The 24,314-nt window shown below is 39.6% G+C and overlaps 1 protein-coding gene across 3 annotated transcripts in view; it reads right to left on the bottom strand.

The window, feature by feature from the left end:
- LOC127854850 (serine/threonine-protein kinase 36-like) overlaps positions 1-24,314 on the bottom strand; it is an 84,717-nt gene that overhangs the window by 12,953 nt on the left and 47,450 nt on the right. For all 3 annotated transcript variants that reach the window (XM_052389916.1, XM_052389917.1, XM_052389922.1), the window contains 4 exons: positions 23,638-23,831; positions 20,069-20,132; positions 11,473-11,583; positions 3,823-3,897 (listed from right to left, as the gene is read on the bottom strand). In XM_052389916.1, the coding sequence (XP_052245876.1) occupies positions 3,823-3,897; positions 11,473-11,583; positions 20,069-20,132; positions 23,638-23,831 (444 nt within the window). The remainder of the gene's footprint in view (positions 1-3,822; positions 3,898-11,472; positions 11,584-20,068; positions 20,133-23,637; positions 23,832-24,314) is intronic.

Raw genomic sequence — 24,314 nt, forward strand, 5'->3', positions numbered from 1 at the left:
TGTTTGTAATGTCATTATTGCTTTTACCCTTTCCCACTCAGAGGCCAAGCGCAAATGGTTATGTGCAAACAGCATAAAACCAGAACAGCCAGCGAGTAACTCTCAGTCTGTTCAGGTTTTATGCTGTTTGCTGCTCATCAGTATCCAAGCATTGGAACTGAAACCTTTAATACTATGATCTAGTAAAAAAGGCCTTTAATTAAATTTAACATTCTAGGGACTACAAATGTGTAACAAGAGGGCCTGAAAGGCCCAAAGTCGCTCCCCTGAGATAACAAGATATTATTCGGACAAATCTTCTGACCAAGTTTCATGAAGATCGGAAAATAAATGTGGCCTCTAGAGTGTTAACAAGGGGCGGGCCCTTGGAGGCCATGTTTTTCAAGCAAACATAATTATTTTGAAACTGATCCAAGATATCATTAAGACCAATCTTCTGACCAATTTTCATGAAGACTGGACAATAAAAATATTGGCCTCTAGAGTGTTAACCAGGTTTTACTATGGCCATATATAGCCATATAAGGAAAAATGCCCCGCCCCCTGGTGGCCATGTTTTTTAAGCAACCAAAACCATTTTTGAACTCATCCAAGATATCATTGGGACAAATCTTCTGACCAAGTTTCATGATGATCGGAAAATAGATGGGACCTCTAGAGTGTTAACAAGGTTTTACAAAAGCCATATAAGGAAAAATGACCCGCCCCCTGGTGGCCATGTTTTTCAACCAACCAGCTTCATTTTCGAACCCATCCAAGATATTATTAGGATGAATCTTCTGACCAAGTTTCATGAAGATCAGACAATATATGTGGCCTCTAGAGTGTTAACAAGATTTTACTATAGCCATATAAGGAAAAATGCCCCATCCCTTGGCAGCCATGTTTTTCAAGCAAACGTAACCATTTTCGAACTCATCCAAGATATCATTAAGACCAATCTTCTGACCAAATTTCATGAAGATTGGACAATAAATATGCCCTCTAGAGAGTTAACAAGGCAAATGTTGACGCCGCACAATTCACAACGCATAACGGACAATAGGCGATCACAAAAGCTCACCATGAGCATGTTGTGCTCAGATGAGCAAAAAATACGCATGTCAAGGGTTAAATGGGCAAACTGACAATTATTTGACGTTCAAAGGAAATGGCATTGAATCATATTGGCATCAAGGACTTAAAATAGTCATATGAAAATTTTGTTTCGTAGCTGAAAAACAATAAAACAGGAAGACATCGGTTTTATATTTGATTTAACCATTCTCCAGACCAGAATGTCATACAGGCATAAAAGACATTAAAAGGCAAACTATATCTAATTTTTAAGTATTTAAACTTTTGTTCCTGATAAATTGTTATCCAGAGGGCCTGAAAGGACCAAAGTTGCTCATCTGAGTTACAAAGGAACTGACCTGTTCTGTGCAGCCCAAGATATCATTTGAACAAAATTTCTGACCAAGTTTTATGAAGAGTAAACTATAAATGTAACTTATAGAGTGCTAACAAGATTTTAATATGGCCATAAAATGATAAATTTCATCTCATCCATATCATTAAAACAAATGTTCTGACCAAGTTTCATGAAGATTGGAAAATGAACGTGAACGTTTTAAGTTGTTCACAAGAGATGTGTTTGTGAGAAACACAATGCCCCCTAATGCGCCGCTTTGAAATAAAATTTCAATATATCATTTGGCAGGTTTAGAAATTATCTCCCTTTTAAAGCTTATTATTCCCTTTGATTGTATTTTTTTACTTTTGACCTTGAAGGATGACCTTGACCTTTAACCACTCAAAATGTGCAGCTCCATGAGATACACATGCATGCAAAATATCAAGTTGATATCTTCAATATTGCAAAAGTTATGGCCAATGTAAAAGTTTTCGGACGGACACACAGACAGACAGTTCAACTGCTATATGCCACCCTACCGGGGACAATGCCAACCTTACGGGGACATAACAAGTTTTTACATAGCAATATAAGGAAAAATGCCCTTACCCTTGGCGGCAATGTTTTTCCACCAAAAGGAACCATTTTCCAACTCGTCCAAGATATCAGTGGGACAAATCTTCTGACCAAGTTTCATGAAGATCAAACATTGTGGCCTCTAAAGTGTTAACAAGGTTTTTCTATAGCCATTTATCGCCATATAAGGAAAAATGCCCCGCCCCCTGGCAGCCATGTTTTTTTTAAGAAACTAGAATCACTTTGGAACTTATTTAAGATATTTGGACAAATCTTATGACTAAGTTTCATGATGATGGGACAATAAATGTGGCCATTGGAGTATTAACAAGGTTTTATTATAACCTTATAGGGAAAAATGCCCCGCCCCCTGGCAGCCATGTTTTTCAACAGACCAGAACCATTGTCAAACTGATGCAAGATATCATTAGAACAAATGTTCTGACCAAGTTGCATAAAGATCGGAAAATAAATGTGACTTAAAGAGTGTTAACAAGTTTTTTAACAAAAAATGCCCTGCTCCTAGGAGGCTATGTATTTTCAATTAACTGGAACCACTTTCTAACTCGTCCAATATATCATTTTAATAAATCTTCTGACCAAAACTCATGAACATCGGACAATAAATGTGGCCTCAAAAGTGTTAACAAAGTTTTACTATAGCCATATAAGGAAAAATGCCCTTCCCCCAGCGGCCTTGTTTTTCAAGCAACCTTAACTATTTTTGAAATCGTCCAAGGTATCATTGATTTAAATCTTCTCACCAATTTTCATGAAGATCGGACAATAAATGTTGCCTCTAGAGGGTCATCAAGGTTTTACTTTAGCCATATAAGGAAAAATGCCCTGCCCCCTGGCAGTAATATTTTTCAAGCAACTCAAACCATTTTCAAACTCTTCCAAGATATAATTTCAACAAATATTCTGATCAAGTTTCATGATGATCAGACAATAAATGTGGCCTCTAGAGTGTTAACAAGGTTTTACTATAGCCATATTAGAAAAAATGCCTGCCCCTTGGCGGCAATGTTTTTCAACCAACCAGAACCATTTCCCAACTCGTCCAAGACATCATTTTGATCAAATCATCTTACCAAATTTCATGAAGACCCAATAACAAAAATGTGGCCTCTAGAGTGTTAACAAGGTTGACACCACACAACGCACGACGGACAAAAGGCGATCACTAAAGCTAACCATGAGCACATTTATCTAAGTTGAGCAAAAAAGGGGCATACATTTTGTATTTTATTAATGTAAGACATAACAAGAGCACCGTATAATGGGTGCCAACGCTGGGCTGCGGGTGCATTTGTGAATAAATGAAAGCTTGGATTTTTATTTTTTTTAAGTTCACAGTGACCTTGACCTTTTGACCTAGTGACCCAAAAATGGGTGTGGCATGTAGAACTCATCAAGGTGCATCTACATTATGAAGTTTCAAAGTTGTAGGTGGTTGCACTTTGATTTTAGAGCAAAATGTCAAAGTTTTAGCACGACGCGGGTGGACGGCGAGCTGGCTATGATAATACCTCAGGTCTTCTCCAAAAACAGCCGAGCTAAAAATCACACATGCAGAACTACATGCACACAAGGAAAATCCAAGCAAGTAGGAATGTTGTTTGCTGAAAAGTAAAGTTGAACTTCTCAGCACAAATATCAGTCGAAGAGCAGACAGGCTGATGAACAGACTGACAGGCAGACAGACATTCATATTGATTACAGTAAACCCCCTTTCATTTTGTATCTCAGGATATAAAAACATATGGCCAAGGGTTGTTACATTCGACTGTAAAAAAAAATCAGAGTATGTTTACTTTGCATTGCTGTCATTCTGAAAAGTTTCTTACCTGTACAAGCATTTCACAGAGCAGCAACATGAGTCCATCCATGATCCCATAGTCAAACGGACACCTCACACAAATCTGAAACCAAATACAGGCAACTTACAGCAACTGCATCAATAGAAAACAGGAAAATTGGACCATTTAAAGAAGACAAATAATTTATGATGTTTGAAAGTGAGTTTTGAAATACATTATAAAGAATAAAATGCGTGTGATAAAACTACAAAAGCAATCTTATAGTAGACATAGCACAGAGCTAGACATAAACCATCGAGGACTTTATAAGCATTCATTTAACAAACCAATTTAAAATACATTTTGTCCACAATATTGTAGGTCAGTTATTGAACATATGTTTATGAAACACTTAGAAAATCTCAAAACAAAACAGATCCTATATTGAGTTTTATATTGCTAATATTTTGCAATCTGAGAAAACTAAAACATTAACAGTATGTTTAAATTACAAATTTTTCTAAAATAAAATTCATTTTAATTATTAAATACTTACCTGCTATCCCTAGCTATACCTTTTCAAGGTGGGTTAGCTACTCCAGAAATCTTCAAGTGCCGGAATTCGGCCACCTCTCCTACTGAAAACAGATCAAGTTAAACATAGTATAATGTAACCTAACCGGAAATCAAGAACCGTAACTCATCTTCCTTTTCAAATTAATTATGAAAATATAAAACAATGAGCCGGGTTGGGAGGTGGGACTTACCAATAGCAGGTAAGTATTTAATAATTAAAATTAATTTTATTTTAGAAAAATTCGTTTTAATATCGTAAATACATACCTGCTATCCCTAACTGATTTTGTAGCTGTGGCGGGAGGTTCTTGTTATATTTTCCAAGAACCTAGACTTTACTCTTTTAAGATAGAATTTTAACGCCCTGACAGGGCAAATAAGTCTATCATCATCTTCATGTCCACAAGTATAAGAAAGACTTGGATGTTTAAAGAGTTTAGAAGCCATAGAGGGGAGTTGATTCTTGGCAAAGGAATCCTGGCTGACATAACAACATCACATATTTATCTGAGGAATCAAAACGAAGAGGACTATCGTCGATAGAAAGAGCATGAATTTCACTTCTCCTTCTCACTTCCTGATGAAGTGTCCACTCTGATAGAAGTAACTGGTGTTTGCGAGAAAAACCAGAAGAGAAATATTGAGCGTCTTGCAGAGAACAAGTAATTCCTTGGTTTCCAGATACAGGGAGTGAGAATGTGTTCCCCCCTGTGCCTGGATGTAAGTCACAACTGACGTGTTGTCTGTTGACACCATCACACACGATTCTCGAAGACGTGACTGGAAATGAGATACTGCTAGAAAAACTGCTTGCATTTCTAGATTGTTGATATGTAGCTGTGACTCCTGATGAGACCACGACCCTGAAATTATCAGACTGAGTGGTTCCAGATGAGCACCCCACCCTTCCTTGCTCGCATCCGTAATTAGGAATAAAGAAGGTTGCGGATGAAGAAGGGGTATTCCTGCCAAGAGATTGTCCTCGTCTAGCCACCACTGAAGATGGGGTACTTATTCTGGACAAATTGGAATCTTTGTAAACAGATTTTCCGGAGACCATTTCCAACACGCTGAGAGGACGAAGGAACAGACGTCCCAACTGCACAAAGTCTGCTACTGAGCTCAGGATACCGTTGAGAGAGGAATTCTTGAGCTGTCATATGAGATTGGGACAAAACCCATTTGACTTTCAGCAAAAGGTCTGATATACGTTGACGTGAAACTCTGACCCGATTGGCATGAGTCAAAAAATTCATTCCAACGAAAGTGAAATCTTGAGAAGGAATGAGATCTGACTTGTCTGCATTTAGAAGGAGTCCCAAGGATAGGAGTTCCTTCCAAGAGAATTCTAGGTGACGCAGAAGCAATTGACGATCGAGCTGGTGTAACAGCTAGTCGTGGTAATATTGGAGTAGAAGGATACCCTGCACCCGGAGGTGTGCTCCGACCACAGCCATTAGCTTGGTAAAGACTAGTGGAGCCGTTGCCAACCCAAACGGCATCCCTCGGAACTGGTTAACCTGGCCTTGAAAGGCTTATCGCAGGTACTTCCGATAGTTGGGATGTATAGGAACATGGAAGTATGCATCTTCCAAGTCCAAGGACACCCCCCAGTGCAGAGGTTTGATGGAGTCCCATATGAAGGACGGAGTCTCCATTTTGAAAGTTGGTTTGAGTAGAAACATGTTGAAGGCTTTTAAGTCTATTACTGGTCTCCAGGAACCATTTTTCTTTTGAACATGAAAAAGACGACTGTAAAATCCTGGAGAATATGGATCTTGTACCCTTTCTACCGCCTGTTTTTCCAGAAGAACACGAATGGACTCTGGAATATGAGGATGCGAGATACCAGTTCTATGGGGACGTGTGAAAGAGGAGGTATGTTCTCGAATTGAAAAGTCAGGCCTTTTATAACAAGAGAATGAACCCAAGCGTCCGAAGTTATTTGAAGCCATCAATTTGAAAAATTTAGAAGTCTGGCCCCTTCTGGTATTTCCCGCATTGGTGGAGATGGTGGTAGAAAGGGTTGTTTCCTAGGGCTGATAAGAAGGAGGCCTGCCCCTGCCGCCAGGAGGTTTGGAATTCCTCTTATCTAGCTGAGGTTTGTTCTTTTTAGCAGGGTTCCTAACAGAGGACCTCTGAGAAAAAGATGGTCTTTTACTTGGAGTAGATCTATAAGAACCTGACCCAGGATTCCAGGAAGGTTTTTTAGAGAAAAGATTAGTCCTCTTATCCTTCTTAACTACTGGACCTGCCGGTGGTCAAGAAGCCAGTCGCTTAAAGGCCCCTTGGCGTTGTCCAGAGTTATTTCTTGCAAGAGAAGCATGAAGTTGATCATCTTTATCAGTTGTGAGTGCTTCTTGTATCTTTCCACCGAAAAGAAATCCTGATGAGAGAGGTGCTGCCCTGACCGAATTCATACCTGGCTCTAATAGAAAATCTTAAGGTAAAGACGAAAGGATTAGATCTCTACGAATCCTTAACATCTCCGACATTGAAGAAGCAGCATTATATAAAAGGTTTAATGTCGTTCGGGATAAATGTAGCAATAAATCCTGAAGTTCATCCAGAACCAAATCTGACCAATCACAAACAAGGCGCAAGATAGTTGCCAGCATTAAGTCTATTTGGTTAGATAGACCTAATGCTCTTCACTCTCTTCCTTCCCATTGTTCTAAGATGGAATAAGGAACCGAAACCGATGTTGAAGAACTAGGTATGGTAAGCAACAGTTTATTCATGTCAGGATCTGAATAGGTAATTTAGAGAAATCTAAACCAGAATTCTGATCAGGTACTGGAGGCTTATAGCTTCGAGTACGTTCCTGAGTTTTTGATTTGGAGAAATCTTTAGGTACTCTCCATATCTCTCCTTGTTTAGGAATCGTTTTATTGATTGATTCCAACGACTGAAACACAGATAAAACTGAAGCACCAAGCGAAGACATGTATCAAGGCGGGAACTCGCCTTAGTAACCCTGTTAGGATCAAATGTACGAACCAACTGCTCAGTGACCGATATGGTCGAATTAGCCGACACCTCCACAGGTTGTGAACAATACTCTTCACCAAGAGTCTGGAACATAAGCTTGTACATCTGATGAATGGGTGCTAAATACTGATTAGTATCATTATCTGCATCCAATTCATGCTCACTATCAACAACGCCAGAGGTGTGCAAAGAATCCATTGAAACCGTGGTAGGAATGATAGGAGGATTATCTTGCAACAAATGATGATTCTCCGGTAACGAAGAATGACTATCCTTAAAGTCAACACACTGATAATTAAAACCGGAAATAGACGGTGAATTATCAGAAGTGATAGGTACATAATTTCCAAAGGAATCTTGAACCCATGTGTCACGCATAGACAGAGTAGCAGCCGGGGGTTTCCGACAAGAAATAGTAGTAGATACCCTTGGTGCAGACAAAACAGCCGTTGTGGTGAGATGAACACCAGAATTGAAGGGCTGTGAAATCGGATCAGTCACTGCAACATGTGTTGACATCACACTGGAAACTGGTGCATAGGGTATGGAGACATCAGAAAAAGGATAGTAATGTGACCGGTCATGAAAGTCGGAACGACAATGCTTCCGTGAAACTTGTCTACTACCTTTATTCCTGTGATGCCGAGATCTAGAACTACGTCGTGGAGAGCTAGAACGGCTACAACGGGAATAACGTCTCCTCGAGTATCGTTTCCGTGATGATCGAGATGATCTATCATGATCATAACGATGACGGGAATGAGGACTGCTCGATGAATAAGAGCGTGTCCTACGTCTACCTCTATAATCGGAACTAGTTGACGACGAATGTGCATTTGACGACGAAGAAGTGGAATAATCCGATGAAGAAGAACGTCTGTTTCTGATTGTTGACCGGTGACTGGCAACTGTTGACCGGTTAATGATCGGTGCATATTGACCGGTGTCTGGTGACCAGTTGGTAGTATTGACCGGTGAACGGTAGTACTGACCGGTGACCGGACCAGTCATCAGTAACAGATGACCGGTGGGTCGGACCGGTCATCAGTAACAGATGACCTGTGGGTCGGACCGGTCATCAATAACAGATGACCAGTGGGTCGGACAGGTGACCGGACCGATCTACGTTGACCACTGGGTCGGACCGGTGAACGGACCAGTCTCCATTGACCGGTGCCTTGGACTGGTCCCCCGATGACCGGTCGTTGCCCGGACCGGTCCCCGGTGACGTACCGGTCATGACATGACCAGCGTTGTCACCGGATAATGACCGTATGGCGGGTGCCAATTGGTCTGGCATTGGTCGAAGTCCTTTACCAATGCCATCATGCAAAGACCGGCTGACGGTTGTCGCCATAAGGTCTGATGTTCATCGACTTTCCGATGGTATAGTACGATCGCCATCTTGCCTGATACCTGGTGACTGATGCTGCAATAGAACATCTGACGTCTGTAAAGTCAGGGGGCAACAACCATCTGTTGAGGGTACATCTGGTCGTTTCCTGCTCAAAAACGTTCTGCGATGTATTGCTTTCCGCCAAATGTCGTCGTCCCATGAACTACAAATAGAACATTTATGGTCAACTGTACACAAAGTGCATGATAAACAAGTGTCGTGGTTATCCCACGACGCTTTTAAATGACCACAAACGCCACGTAATTGAAAACTCATTCTAATTTCTTAATTAGAAAATAGAAAAGAATTTACGCAAGAAACAATATTTAGTGACAATTATGATGAATAAAACCGTAAAACGGTATATAAACTGTACAAAATATAGTAAATACTTTTTGACTAACCCACGAAAAGCTCGTGCACAAGTGCACGAGCCCGTAGAAAAACCCTGCAAAATCTGAAAATAACAATATTTACAACAAAATTTAAAGAGAAAAGATTTCTGAATATAGCAGAAATGACAAATTATGTATTTCATCAAATTGGAAACCCAAAACACCTCGCAGAAATGAAAGAAAACACCAAATTCCACAGGAGCAGAAAAATTGCGGTCTGGCTCGGTGTTCTCCAGAAAAGGAAGATGAGTTACGTTTCTTGATTTCCGGTTAGGTTACATTATACTATGTTTAACCTGATCTGTTTTCAGTAGGAGAGGTGGCCGAATTCCGGCACTTGAAGATTTCTGGAGTAGCTAACCCACCTTGAAAAGGTTTAGCTAGGGAAAGCAGGTATGTATTTATGATATTAAAACTTAATCTGGTTCTGTGCTATTTTATTAAAAAAATTACAACAACAATTATATTTGTTTATGAAATTCTAAGTATGATATAGTTTTTTTACTGATACAATAATTTTGTAAGTAAACTTTTACTACCGGTATTGCGAAAATAAAGTAATGAAGTGAAATTTCCTAACAAGAGCCCCTTTTTGCCCTTAACCCCAGGAAATACTCCTTGAGAGTTCAAAATAAAGTTAATAAGGTAGTAAGCTTCTTAGAACCTAGGTGTTTTTTTAATAAAGATTTTTAACTACAGGTTTCTACATATAACTGTGCTGCAATATAAGAAAAATGTTTCATAAAGATTTGGAGAAAGTATATGTGCCTCTTAAAGAGTAAACTTTTTTTTCAATTTGAGCTAATGACCTTGGTTTTTAACCCACATGACCCATTATTGAACTAGAATGAGATATCATTGTGACCTATGTTCTGACAAAATTTGATGAGATGTGTTCACAAGCATAATTATGTTAATGCATTATCCACAATGGACAATAAACAGTGATCACAAAAGCTCAATATGATTATGTTTTACTCAAGTGACCTAATATGAGGTGAGAAGAACCCATCCACTGAACGTATGTTACAAGAATCGAGAAATTATTACATATGTATGATATAAATATAGTTTATATTGAACTAGGCTTAATATTTACAAAAAATACCATAATTCCTTAAATATGCTTATTAGCTATGCTACCAGTACTTTCCTTAAATTGACTTATGTGTTAAGACACTAGCTAAAATAGATTTCAAAACAACAAGAGATGTGTTTGTCAGAAACACAATGCCACCTATTGCGCCGCTTTGAAGCCATACATTTGACCTTTAACCTTGAAGGATGACCTTGACCTTTCACCACTCAAAATGTGCAACTTCATAAGATACACATGCATGCCAAATATAAAGTTGCTATCTTCAATATTGCAAAAGTTGTGACCAAGGTTAAAGTTTTGACGCCGCTTTGAAGCCATATATTTGACATCTGACCTTGAAGGATGACCTTTCACCACTCAAAATGTGCAGCTCCATGAGATACACATGCATGCGAAATATCAAGTTGCTATCTTCAATATTGCAAAAGTTATTCAATATCGCAAAACTTTAACCGAGATTAAAGTTTTTCACAGAATGACAGACAGACAGGCCAAAAACAATATACCCCCGATCATTCGATCCAGGGGCATAAAAACACTATTCCATTATGATGAAAGAGGAAATGCTTATTATATAGATTAATGAAACCGTTTTTGTTCTTCCCACTAACCCGCTAGCCTGATGCAGATAAGTACAAAATCGGGCAGGCATATATTTTAAATTTATATAGCTCAACAATTAGCACCCCTTCTTACTTGACATGAGATAACAATTCCAGAACGAGCTATTAAAAGTTAGCGTGAAGATTGACAATAGGCTAAGAGCAAAAACTGTTATTCCCAAAAGGCAACAATGAAATAAGAGGATGATACTGAGACCCCAAATTGAAAATGACTCACAAGCTTTCCTGTATGATAATTGACCTGTGTTCCAAGAAATACATGCATGACAGTGGATAATCAGTGTAAAATGTAAAGTATCAATTTTGTACATCATCTTAAATAAAAAAACTCCTATTGTTTTTCTGGTAACTGAACCGTTATATACTGTCACTTGAACCAAAATAATTATAATTTTTATGTTACAATCATAATTATCTTTTTAAATACAAGCCTTTTATAAATAATATTTATTCAGGCATCACAGTTGATATAAAAAAAAAAATATTCAACAATTCACACAAGCCTGATACTTGATATAAATGACTGACATTAAATCTTAAAACACATCTCTGCCCTTGAAAATTCAGAATCCAATTAATGCCCAGAATGGTATTGTTTCACAGGTGACAGACACCTACCTGTTGAAGATCAGTGAAGACAGCAAGACAGGCCTGTAACATTTCCTCAGGCTGGACCTCCACAGAGACACCACAGTACACCATCTGACTGAACAGCAGGGCTGCAGCAGCCTGGAGGGGTCATACATGAGAGATAACAAGAGATTACCAAGCAATATGGTCCCTATCGGTGAAACTCCACCATTTTCAGATTTTTTCATATATATATTTGTTGCCATAGCAACCAGAATTCTTGACTTAGGAACAAAATGAAATAATGTGCATAATCTCCATATTGCCATCCATGTTAAAAGTTTCATGAAAAAATATGAAGAACTTTTAAATTTATCGCAGGATCCAGAAAAGTGTGACAGACTGACTGACTAGCAGACAGAGTTCAAACCATAAGTCCTCTCCGGTTTCACCAGTAGGGGAAAATAAAAACACCATCTGACTGAATAGAAGGGCCCCAGCAGCCTGTGGGGGACATACATGAGAGATAACAAGAGTTTGCCAAGAAATATGGTCCCCTTCCGGTGAAACTCCACCATTGTCAGTAAAAAAAAACAAAAAAACATTTTATATATTTGTTGCCATAACAACCAGAATTTTTGATGTAGGAACAAAATAAAATGACGTGCATAATCTCCATATTGCCATCTATCCATGTTTTAATTTTCATGAAAAACTAGAGCTTTGTCACAGACGTGACGAATACCCCCACATGCCGCATTGACACAATATTTTGCATGTCGTCTTCACAAAAAACAGCGGACACCATGCTCAATTTTTAAAACGCACTAAGTGACCCTTTGACCTAGTTTTTGACCCAGAAAGGCCCATGTTCTAACTTGGCCTTAAGATCATCTCCATAACACTTCTGGTGAAGATCGGATGTAAACTACTTGAATTAGAGAGCGGACACCATGCTGAATGTTAAAAAACGCACGAAGTGACCCCGTGACCTAGTTTTAGGCCCGGAATGGCCCATGTTCAAACTTGTCCTAGAGATCATTGAGATAAAACTTGTGACCAAGTTTGGTGAGGATTGGATGAAAACTACTTGAATTAGAAAGCGGACAACATGGTGAGGTTTAAAACGCACTAAGGTACCCCGTGACCTAGTTTTTGACCCAGCATGACCCATATTCAAACTTGACCTAGACATCATCTAGATACAACTTCTGACCAAGTTTGGTGAAGATTGGATAAGAACTACTTGAATTAGAGAGCGGACAACATTGTGATGTTTAAAACGCACTAAGTGACCCTGTGACCTTGTTTTTGACCCGGCATGACCCATATTAAAACTTGCCCTAGACATTATCAAGATACAACTTCTGACCAATTTTGGTGAAGATTGGATAAAAACTACTTGAATTAGAGAGCAGACAACATGGTAAGGTTTAAAACACACTAAGTGACCCCGTGACCCATTTTTTACCCGGCATGGCCCATGTTCGAACTTGACCTACACATCATCTAGTTACAACTTCTGACCAAGTGTGGTGAAGATCGGATTTAAACGACTTGAATTAGAGAGCGGACACCATGCTCAATGTGTAAAACGTACTAAGTGACCCTGTGACCTAGTTTTTGATCTGGCATAGCCCATGTTCGAACTTGGCCATCAGATCATCAAGATAAAACTTCTGACCAAGTTTGGTGAAGATCGGATGAAAACTACTTGAATAAGAGAGAGGACACCATGCTGAATGTTAAAAAACGCACTAAGTGACCCCGTGACCTAGTTTTTGACACGGCAAGGCCCATGTTCGAACTTGGCCTTAAGATCATCTAGCTACAACTTCTGACCAAGTTTGGTGAAGATCGGATAAAAACTACTTGAATTAGAGAGCGGACAACATGCTGAATGTTTAAAACGCACTAAGTGACCCCGTAACCTAGTTTTTGACCTGGCAAGGCCCATGTTCGAACTTGGCCTTGACATCATGAAGAAACAACTTCTGACCAAGTTTGGTGAAGATCGGATGAAAACTACTTGAATTAGAGAGCGGACAATTAATACGGACCGACAGACAGACCGACCTACCGACAAGTTCACTCCTATATACCCCCCTAAACTTCGTTTGTGGGGTTATAAATATTAAAAACTTTGAAAGTTATCGCAGGATCCAGAAAAGTGTGACGGACCGACTGACAGACAGACAGACTGACAGACGGTTTCACAGGTAGAGGACAATAAATACACCATCAGACTGAACAGTAGGGCTGCAGCAATATGGAGAGGTCATACATGAGAGATAATTAATACACCATCTGACTGAATAGTAGGGCTGCAGTAATATGGAGGGGTCATACATGAGAGATAATAAATACACTATCTGACTGAACAGTAGGGCTGCAGTAATATGGAGGGGTCATACATGAGAGATAATAAATACACCATCTGAATGCACAGTAGGGCTGCAGCAATATGGAGGGGTCTTACATGAGAGATAATAAATACATTATCTGACTGTATAGTAGAGCTGCAGTAATATGGAGGGGTCATACATGAGAGATAATGAATACACCATCTGACTAAACAGTAGGGCTGCAGCAATATGGAGGGTTCATACATGAGAGATAATAAATACACCATCTGACTGAACAGTAGGGCTGCAGCAATATGGAGGGGTCTTACATGAGAAATAATAAATACACCATCTGACTGAACAGTAGGGCTGCAGTAATATTGAGGGGTCATACATGAGAGATTATAAATACACCATCTGAATGAACAGTACGGCTGCAGCAATATGGAGGGTTCATACATGAGAGATAATAAATACACCATCTGACTGAACAGTAGGGCTGCAGCAATATGGAGGGGTCTTACATGAGAGATAATAAATACACCATCTGAATGAACAGTACGGCTGCAGCAATATGGAGGGTTCATACATGAGAGATTATAAATACACCATCTGACTGAACAGTAGGGCTGCAGTAATATGGAAGGGTCATACATGAGAGATAATAAATACACCATCTGAATGAACAGAACGGCTGCAGCCATATGGAGGGTTCATACATGAGAGATAATAAATACACCATCTGACTGAACAGTAGGGCTGCAGCAATATGGAGGGGTCATACATGAGAGATAATAAATACACCATCTGACTGAACAGTAGGGCCGCAGCAATATGGAGAGGTCATACATGAGAGATAATAAATACACCATCTGACTGAACAGTAGGGCTGCAGTAATATGGAGGGTCATACATGAGATAATAAATACACCATCTGACTGAACAGTAGGGCTGCAGTAATATGGAGGGGTCATACATGAGACATAATAAATACACCATCTGACTGTACAGTAGGGCTGCAGTAATATGGAGGGGTCATACATACATGAGAGATAATAAATACACCATCTGAATGAACAGTAGGGCTGCAGTTATATGGAGAGGTCATACATGAGAGATAATAAATACACCATCTGACTGAACAGTAGGGCTGCAGCAATATGGAGGGGTCTTACATGAGACATAATAAATACACCATCTGACTGAACAGTAGGGCTGCAGCAATATGGAGGGGTCATACATGAGAGATAACAAGAGATTGCCAAGCAATATTGTCCCCTACCGGTGAAACTCCACCATGGTCAGTATTTTTTTTATTATAAATTAGTTGCCATAGCAACCAGAATTCTTGACGTAGGAACGAAATGAAATGAGGTGCATATTCTCCATATTGCCATCTATCTATGTTTCAAGTTTCATGAAAAAAAAATATGAAGAACTTTTAAAGTTATCGCAGGATCCAGAAAAGTGTGACGAACTGACAGACTGACTGACACACGGAGCGCAAACCATAAGTCCTCTCCAGTTTCACCGGTAGGGGACAATAAATACACCATCTGACTGATCAGTAGGGCTGCAGTCATATGGAGGGGTCATACATGAGAGATAATAAATACACCATCTGACTGAACAGTAGGGCTGCAGCAATATGGAGGGGTCATTCATGAGACATAATAAATACACCATCTGACTGAACAGTAGGGCTGCAGTAATATGGAGGGGTCATACATGAGAGATAATAAATACACCATCTGACTGAATAGTAGGGCTGCAGCAATATGGAGGGGTCTTACATGAGACATAATTAATACACTATCTGACTGAACAGTAGGGCTGCAGTAATATGGAGGGGTCATACATGAGACATAATTAATACACTATCTGACTGAACAGTAGGGCTGCAGCAATATGGAGAGGTCATAGATGAGAGATAATGAATACACCATCTGACTGAACCGTAGGGCTGCAGTAATATGGAGGTATCATACATGAGAGATAATAAATACACCATCTGACTGAACAGTAGGGCTGCAGCAATATGGAGAGGTCATACATGAGAGATAATAAATACATCATCTGACTGAACAGTAGGGCTGCAGCAATATTGAGGGGTCATTCATGAGACATAATAAATACACCATCTGACTGAACAGTAGGGCTGCAGTAATATGGAGGGGTCATACGTGAGAGATTATAAATACACCATCTGACTGAACAGTAGGGCTGCAGTAATATGGAGGGGTCATACGTACATGAGAGATTATAAATACACCATCTGAATGAACAGTAGGGCTGCAGCAATATGGAGGTGTCATACATGAGACATAATTAATACACCATCTGACTGAACAGTAGGGCTGAAGTAATATGGAGGGGTCATACGTACATGAGAGATAATAAATACACCATGTGAATGAACAGTAGGGCTGCCGTAATTTGGACGGGTCATACATGAGAGATAATAAATACACCATCTGACTGAACAGTAGGGCTGCAGTAATATGGAGGGGTCATACATGAGAGATAATCAATGCACCATCTGACTGAACAGTAGGGCTGCAGTAATACAGAGGGGTCATACATGAGAGATAATAAATACACCATCTGACTGAACAGTAGGGCTGCTGTAATATGGAGGGGCCATACATGAGAGATAATAAATACACCATCTGACCGAACAGTAGGGCTGCAGTAATATGGAGGGGTCATGCGTACATGAGAGATTATAAATACCCATCTGACTGAACAGTAGGGCTGCAGTAATATGGACAGGTCATACATGAGAGATAATAAATACACCATCTGACCGAACAGTAGGGCTGCAGTAATATGAAGGGGTCATACATGAGAGATAATAAATACACTATCTGACTGAACAGTAGGGCTGCAGTAATATAGAGGGGTCATACATGAGAGATAATAAATACACCATCTGACTGAACAGTAGGGCTGCAGTAATATGGAGGGGTCATACATGAGACATAATAAATACACCATCTGACTGAACAGTAGGGCTGCAGTAATATGGAGGGGTCATACATGAGAGAAAATAAATACACCATCTGACTGAACAGAAGGGCTGCAGTAATATGGAGGGGTCATACGTACATGAGAGATAATAAATACACCATCTGAATGAACAGTAGGGCTGCAGTAATATGGAGGGGTCATACAGGAGAGATAATAAATACACCATCTGACTGTACAGTAGGGGGGCTGCAGCAGCCTGTGGGGGGACATACACGTGAGATAGCAAGCGAATTCGTTGATTTATATCCCCCGCCAATATGCTTCAAAAAGACACTCAAAAAAGCATTTTTTCAAGATACAAAGGGCAATAACTCCGTTATTAACAGATGGTGTACAATGCCATTTGGCGTGCATCATCATCTTATCCATATATATACTCATACCAAGTTTCAATGAAATCTGCCAAAGCCAAGATATGGCTCCGGACAGACGGAAAGACGGACCACGCAAAAACAATATCCCTTCGCCTATGGCGGGGGGGGGGGGGGGGGGGGGGGAGGGTGGACATACATGAGAGATTATAAACAACAGATTGCCAAGCAATATTGTCCCCTACCTGTGAAACTCCACTACTGTCAGTAATTTTTTTTTACTTTTTATTTGTTGCCATAGCAACCAAAATTCTTGAAGTAGGTACAAAATGAAATGACGTGCATAATCTCAATATTGCCATCCATCCATGTTTCAATTTCATGACAAGAGGGCCTGAAAGGCCCAAAGTCACTCACCTGAGATAACAAGATATTATTGGGACAAATCTTCTGATTAAGTTTCATGAAGATCGGAAAATAAATGTGGCCTCTAGGGTGTTAACATGGTTTTACTATAGCCATATAAGGAAAAATGCCCCGCCCCCTGGCAGCCATGTTTTTCAACCAACCGGCATCATTTTTGATCTTGTCCAAGATATTATCAGGATGAATCTTCTAACCAAGTTTCATGAAGATCGGACAGTAAATGTGGCCTCTAGAGTGTTAACAAGATTTTACTATAGCCATATTAGGAAAATTGCCCCGCCCCTTGGAAGCCATGTTTTTCAAGCAAACATAATTATTTTCAAACTAATCCAAGATATCATTGAGACCAATCTTATGACCAAATTTCATGAAGACTGGATAATAAATGTGGCCTCTAGAGTGTTAACAAGGTTTTACTATAGCCATATAAGGAAAAATGCCCCGCCCCCTGGTGGCCATATTTTAAATGCAACCAAAACCATTTTCAAACTCATCCAAGATATCATTGGGACAAATCTTCTGACCAAGTTTCATGATGATCAGAAAATAAATGTGACCTCTAGAGTGTTAACAAGGTTTTACTATAGCCAAATAAGGAAAAATGCCCTGCCCCCGTGGTGGCCGTGTTTTTCAACCAACCAGCATCATTTTTGAACTTGTCCAAGATATTATTGGGATGAATCCTCTGACCGAGTTTCATGAAGATTGGACTATAAATGTGGCCTCTAGAGTGTTATGAGATTTTACTTTAGCCATATATAGCCATATAAGGAAAAATGCTTCGCCCCTTGGCAGCCATGCTTTTAAATCTAACGTAACCATTTTCGAACTCATCCAAAATATCAATAAGACAAATCTTCTGACCAAATTTCATAAAGATTGGACAATAAATGTGGCCTCTAGAGTGTAAACAAGGTTTTACTATAGCCATATAAGGAAAAATGCCCCGCACCCTGGCCGCAATGTTTTTCAACCAACCGGCATCATTTTCGAACTTGTCCAAGATATTATTGGGATGAATCTTCTGACCAAGTTTCATGAAGATTGGACAATAAATGTGGCCTTTAGAGTCTTAACAAAATTTGACTATAGCCATATATAGCCATATAAGGCAAAAATGCCCCGCCCCTTGGCAGCCATGTTTTTCAAGCAAAGGTTACCATTTTTGAACACATCCAAGATATCATTGTGACAAATCTTCTGAGAAAGTTTCATGAAGATCGGAAAATAAATATGGCCTCTAGAGTGTTAACAAGGTTTTACTATAGCCATTTAAGGAAAAATGCCCCGCCCCCTGGCAGCCATGTTTTTTCAACCAACCAGCATCATTTTCTAACTCATCCAAGATATTATTGGGATGAATCTTCTGACCAAGTTTCATGAAGATCAGACAATAAATGTGGCCTCTAGAGTGTTAACAAGATTTTACTATAGCCATATAAGGAAAAATGCCCCGCCCCTTGGCAGCCATGTTTTTCAAGCAAACGTTTCCATTTTTGAACTTATCCAAGATATGATTGAGACCAATCTTCTGACTAAATTTCATGAAGATTGGACAATAAATGTGCCCTCAAGAGAGTTAACAAGGCAAATGTTGATGCCGCACAACGCACAACGGACGACGGACAAAAGGCGATCACAAAAGCTCACCATGAGCACGTTGTGCTCAGGTGAGCTAAAAAAATATTAAGAACTTTTAAAGTTATCGCAGGATCCAGAAAAGTGTGACAGACAGACAGACAGACTGACAGACGGAGCGCAAACCATAAGTCCCCTCCGGTTTCACCGGTAGGGGACAATAATCAGTATGACCGAGGCAGACCAGGGGGTCATATATGTGAGATAATGAAAACACCATCTGACTTATGATTTAACAGTGGGGCGCAGCGACCTGGAGGGGTCATAGCGAGAGATTATAAAGAAATAAAGGAAGATGGGCATTTAGGGTCTATTTAGGGAATTCACAGATCACTCTTTATTCTCAATTGTAGGCTTGTTTTTATCAAACATGTTCTTGTTAGTAAGGTTTAACCCTTTCCCACTTAGAAGCCAAGTGAAAATGGATATGTGCAAACAGCATAAAACCAGAACAGCCTGCGAGTTCAGGTTTTATTCTGTTTGCTTTTCATCAGTATCTAAGGTTTGGAGATGAAGTCTTAAAAACTTGGAATCTAGTAAGATAGTTCATAAATTATATTTAACTTTCTAAGGGACTACAAATGCGTGAAACTACGTATCCAAGTGGTAAAAGGTTACGGTAATAAAACTCATGTCAGCAAAAAGTAAAACCTATACGTTAGATATGTCTTAGGACAATCAGAATAAAGTGATGATATGTTTTACACTTCCAAAACTGTAATTTATATGCCAAGCCAAAAGCATAAAACAAACTGCATACATCTTCATTAGTAAAAAAATCATTACATGTATTATACAAGTTTACATGTTAATAACAACATCTAGGTGATGTCTGTAAACATTATCAAGTAGTTGACATGATCTATTATTCAGGCTATCAGATATAGAACATACTGTGTGACTGGCTATAGTGGACTCCAAGAATATTGACACCATCAAGCTGGCAGCATCAGTCAATCTGAAAAAAAGAACAAAAAGCTGTTCAATATTGAGCAACCTCAAACTGACACACGTAATGTAAGCTATTATCAAACTGTACAAAAAGCACTCAGGGAAAACAGGATTTAATTCATGTGTGTAAAGTTTCGTCCCTGCTTAGCCTGTTCCGTCCACACACTCCCTGCTTAGCCTGTGCCGTCCACACACTCCCTGCTTAGCCTGTGCCGTCCACACACTCCCTGCTTAGCCTGTGCCGTCCACACACGCTGATCTGGGACAACACTTGACAACCAGACTGGACTTTTGTTAAGAATAGACTTCCTTTAAAAAAATATTTCATAAAAGCAGAAAAAGTTGTCCCTGGTTCACCTGTGCAAACTGTTTTAAGGGTTTATCTAAGGTGACACTTACTGCATGTACTAAGGGTTTATCTAAGGTGACACTTACTGCATGTACTAAGGGTTTATCTAAGGTGACACTTACTGCATGTTCTAAGGGTTTATCTAAGGTGACACTTACTGCATGTACTAAGGGTTTATCTAAGGTGGCACTTACTGCATGTACTAAGGGTTTATCAAAGGTGACACGTACTGCACATATATTACATGGTGTGTTCCAAAGTTGTCCCTGGTTGGCCTGTGCAAACTGTACTAAGGGTTTATCTAAGGTGACACTTACTGCACATATATTACATGGTGTGTTCCAAAGTTGTCCCTGGTTGGCCTGTGCAAACTGTACTAAGGGTTTATCTAAGGTGACACTTACTGCACATATATTACATGGTGTGTTCCAAAGTTGTCCCTGGTTGGCCTGTGCAAACTGTACTAAGGGTTTATCTAAGGTGACACATACTGCACATATATTACATGGTGTGTTCCAAAGTTGTCCCTGGTTGGCCTGTGCAAACTGTACTAAGGGTTTATTTAAGGTGACACGTACTTCACATATATTACATGGTGTGTCCCTGGTTGGCCTGTGCAAACTGTACTAAGAGTTTATCTAAGGTGACACGTACTGCACATATATTACATGGTATGTTCCAAAGTTGTCCCTGGTTGGCCTGTGCAAACTGTACTAAGGGTTTATCTAAGGTGACACTTACTGCACATATATTACATGGTGTGTTCCAAAGTTGTCCCTGGTTGGCCTGTGCAAACTGTACTAAGGGTTTATCTAAGGTGACACTTACTGCACATATATTACATGGTGTGTTCCAAAGTTGTCCCTGGTTGGCCTGTGCAAACTGTACTAAGGGTTTATCTAAGGTGACACTTACTGCACATATATTACATGGTGTGTTCCAAAGTTGTCCCTGGTTGGCCTGTGCAAACTGTACTAAGGGTTTATCTAAGGTGACACTTACTGCACATATATTACATGGTGTGTTCCAAAGTTGTCCCTGGTTGACCTGTGCAAACTGTACTAAGGGTTTACCTAAGGTGACACTTACTGCACATATATTACATGGTGTGTTCCAAAGTTGTCCCTGGTTGGCCTGTGCAAACTGTACTAAGGGTTTATCTAAGGTGACACTTACTGCACATATATTACATGGTGTGTTCCAAAGTTGTCCCTGGTTGGCCTGTGCAAACTGTACTAAGGGTTTATCTAAGGTGACACTTACTGCACATATATTACATGGTGTGTTCCAAAGTTGTCCCTGGTTGGCCTGTGCAAACTGTACTAAGGGTTTATCTAAGGTGACACTTACTGCACATATATTACATGGTGTGTTCCAAAGTTGTCCCTGGTTGGCCTGTGCAAACTGTACTAAGGGTTTATCTAAGGTGACACTTACTGCACATATATTACATGGTGTGTTCCAAAGTTGTCCCTGGTTGGCCTGTGCAAACTGTACTAAGGGTTTATCTAAGGTGACACTTACTGCACATATATTACATCATGTGTTCCAAGAGGTAGGCTCATATTCTCAGTACACTTTGTGTTGATAAAACTGCCAGACACTCTCAGTACACTTTGTGTTGATAAAACTGCCAGACACTCTCAGTACACTTTGTGTTGATAAAACTGCCAGACACTCTCAGTACACTTTGTGTTGATAAAACTGACAGACACACATGGCTCATATTCTCAGTACACTTTGTGTTGATAAAACTGCCAGACACACATTACAAGGATCTTGAGAAACTAAAGAAATGACTTCAATAACACTAATTCTATGAATGTCGAAAAAAAATCGAGATAACGAGAGTTCGAGATATCCGATAAGCCATTTTCAAAGAAAAAAATGAGACGAAAATTTACCTTGTTTTTAACATCCATATACCTGCTAAGTGGTCTAACTAAAGCCGTCACCGGGTGGCATAATACTCTCTACTACCCTATCTATTACCTGATACACACGCGTTTTTACGAGGCACAGTTAAATTTGATATTTAAATGCTCAAAACGATGTTATAAGCGTTACAGAATTGCATGAACAGATGCGGTTATAATTTTTCTAAACTGTCGAGTGAACATCTGGTAATGTTGCTATTTAAAATTATGATGCAATTAACGTCCAATCAAGACGAGGGTTTTCCATCTGAACATGCGTAAATCACGTTCTGGAATACTCAACTGTACATGTACATTTTGTAGTTCTGCATTTTTGGGACGGTTTATATACGCATAAATATAACTCAATGCATTTTGGAATGTTGTTTGTAAAAACAATTAATCTTTCGGCCTTTCGGCAGGCTTTGAATTAATTGCAGTAAATTGCAGCTAAAGTGACAGTTCAAGTGACATGCCTTACTCAAGTGTTAATGGCTAACGACATTACACAAGTGTTATCATTGATGCAATTAACGAATCAATTATCTACAGCACAGTATCGGGAGCAGCCGGGCGAAGCGGGACGGCGAAGTATCAAAGAAAAAATTTCTCACCTTTGCAGACACTGGGACAGTTATTCGCACTTCGAGATAAACCACAGTAAATACATGTAAAATCAGGACTCGAGACACATTTTTATATCGAGATATGGAATTATTTGACATAACGAAAATCGAGATATGAATTGTTTATTAATATAGATAAAGAAGGAAAAAAGTTGGGACATTGAGCTTCCTTCGACTTATCGAGAAAATCAAGATATCGGATGTCGAGATAACAAGAGTAAACTGTAAACTAAAGATTAAATGTCCATCTTGGCATAAGGAAAGGTAAATGTTTGATGATCAGTCATAATTGTAATGATATCTTTTAGAAGTCACAAAGAACTGCTCATAACTCACACAATGGAGACAAAACTTTCCCATCAAATATCAGTCTTTCAACCAAATAAAGCTTCAACAAACTGAGTTGTGTCATGCAAAAGTAGGTTTATGTCCTATGTGGCCAGCATAGCTCTAGACCAGATCCTGTCAACTATAAACCCTGCAAGTTTTTCTTTGTCTCATTATTGGTCAGTGTAGTTCCTTACTGGACTGCTTGAATTCACAGGCTAATCTAGAACTACAGTGGCTGCATATGGCATATAACCAATTTCCATATGATGGGCTCAATTGAGTCCCACTCACGTAGGTGGCAGTGTCTGTAGCTGTATGACGATGGTGGACAGTATGTGTATGAGCATCTCAATGACCGTGTTCACCTCCATGTCGGCCAGCTCAACCTTGCCCATGAGTACGCCCAGCAGGGACTCCATGTGCTGCTGCTGGTTGGAGATGTATGAACAGAATGTCGTAGACACCTGGCAGCATGCATACACCACCTGCATCGCAAACAGACACCATATTTGGGTTTTGAACCACCAATATGACATTTGTGTCCATCAGCAATTTCATTTAAAATGGTTTCACTCTTTCATTCACAAAAATAAGCCACAGCTGCAAGTTAGAAAATTTGGCTTAAGAAAAATATATTTGGCTACACAAATCCCTCTTGAACACCCATTAAACAGCCAAAAAATTTATAGAAATTCCATGTTCTATGGTATATTTAATTGGCTCAAGAACATTTTAAGCCAGGTGAAGCCCTGCAAACGCACATACATAGGCCAGTAACTAACAATTGCCCTACTTGAATCAGTGGTAGGAAGTTAATGGCAATAGAGATGATTCTACATTCAATCCCTCACAAATTATGTAGTTGGGCCGGTAATCCAGGCTGCAATCCTTGGATTCAAAGCCCAGCAGTCTATCGAATTGAGCAACTGTAACTTACACACTTTTCCTTAAAGAGCTATCTCAATATG

Source organism: Dreissena polymorpha, chromosome 1 (genome assembly GCF_020536995.1).
Source record: "Dreissena polymorpha isolate Duluth1 chromosome 1, UMN_Dpol_1.0, whole genome shotgun sequence".
NCBI classification, from domain to species: Eukaryota; Metazoa; Mollusca; class Bivalvia; order Myida; family Dreissenidae; genus Dreissena; species Dreissena polymorpha.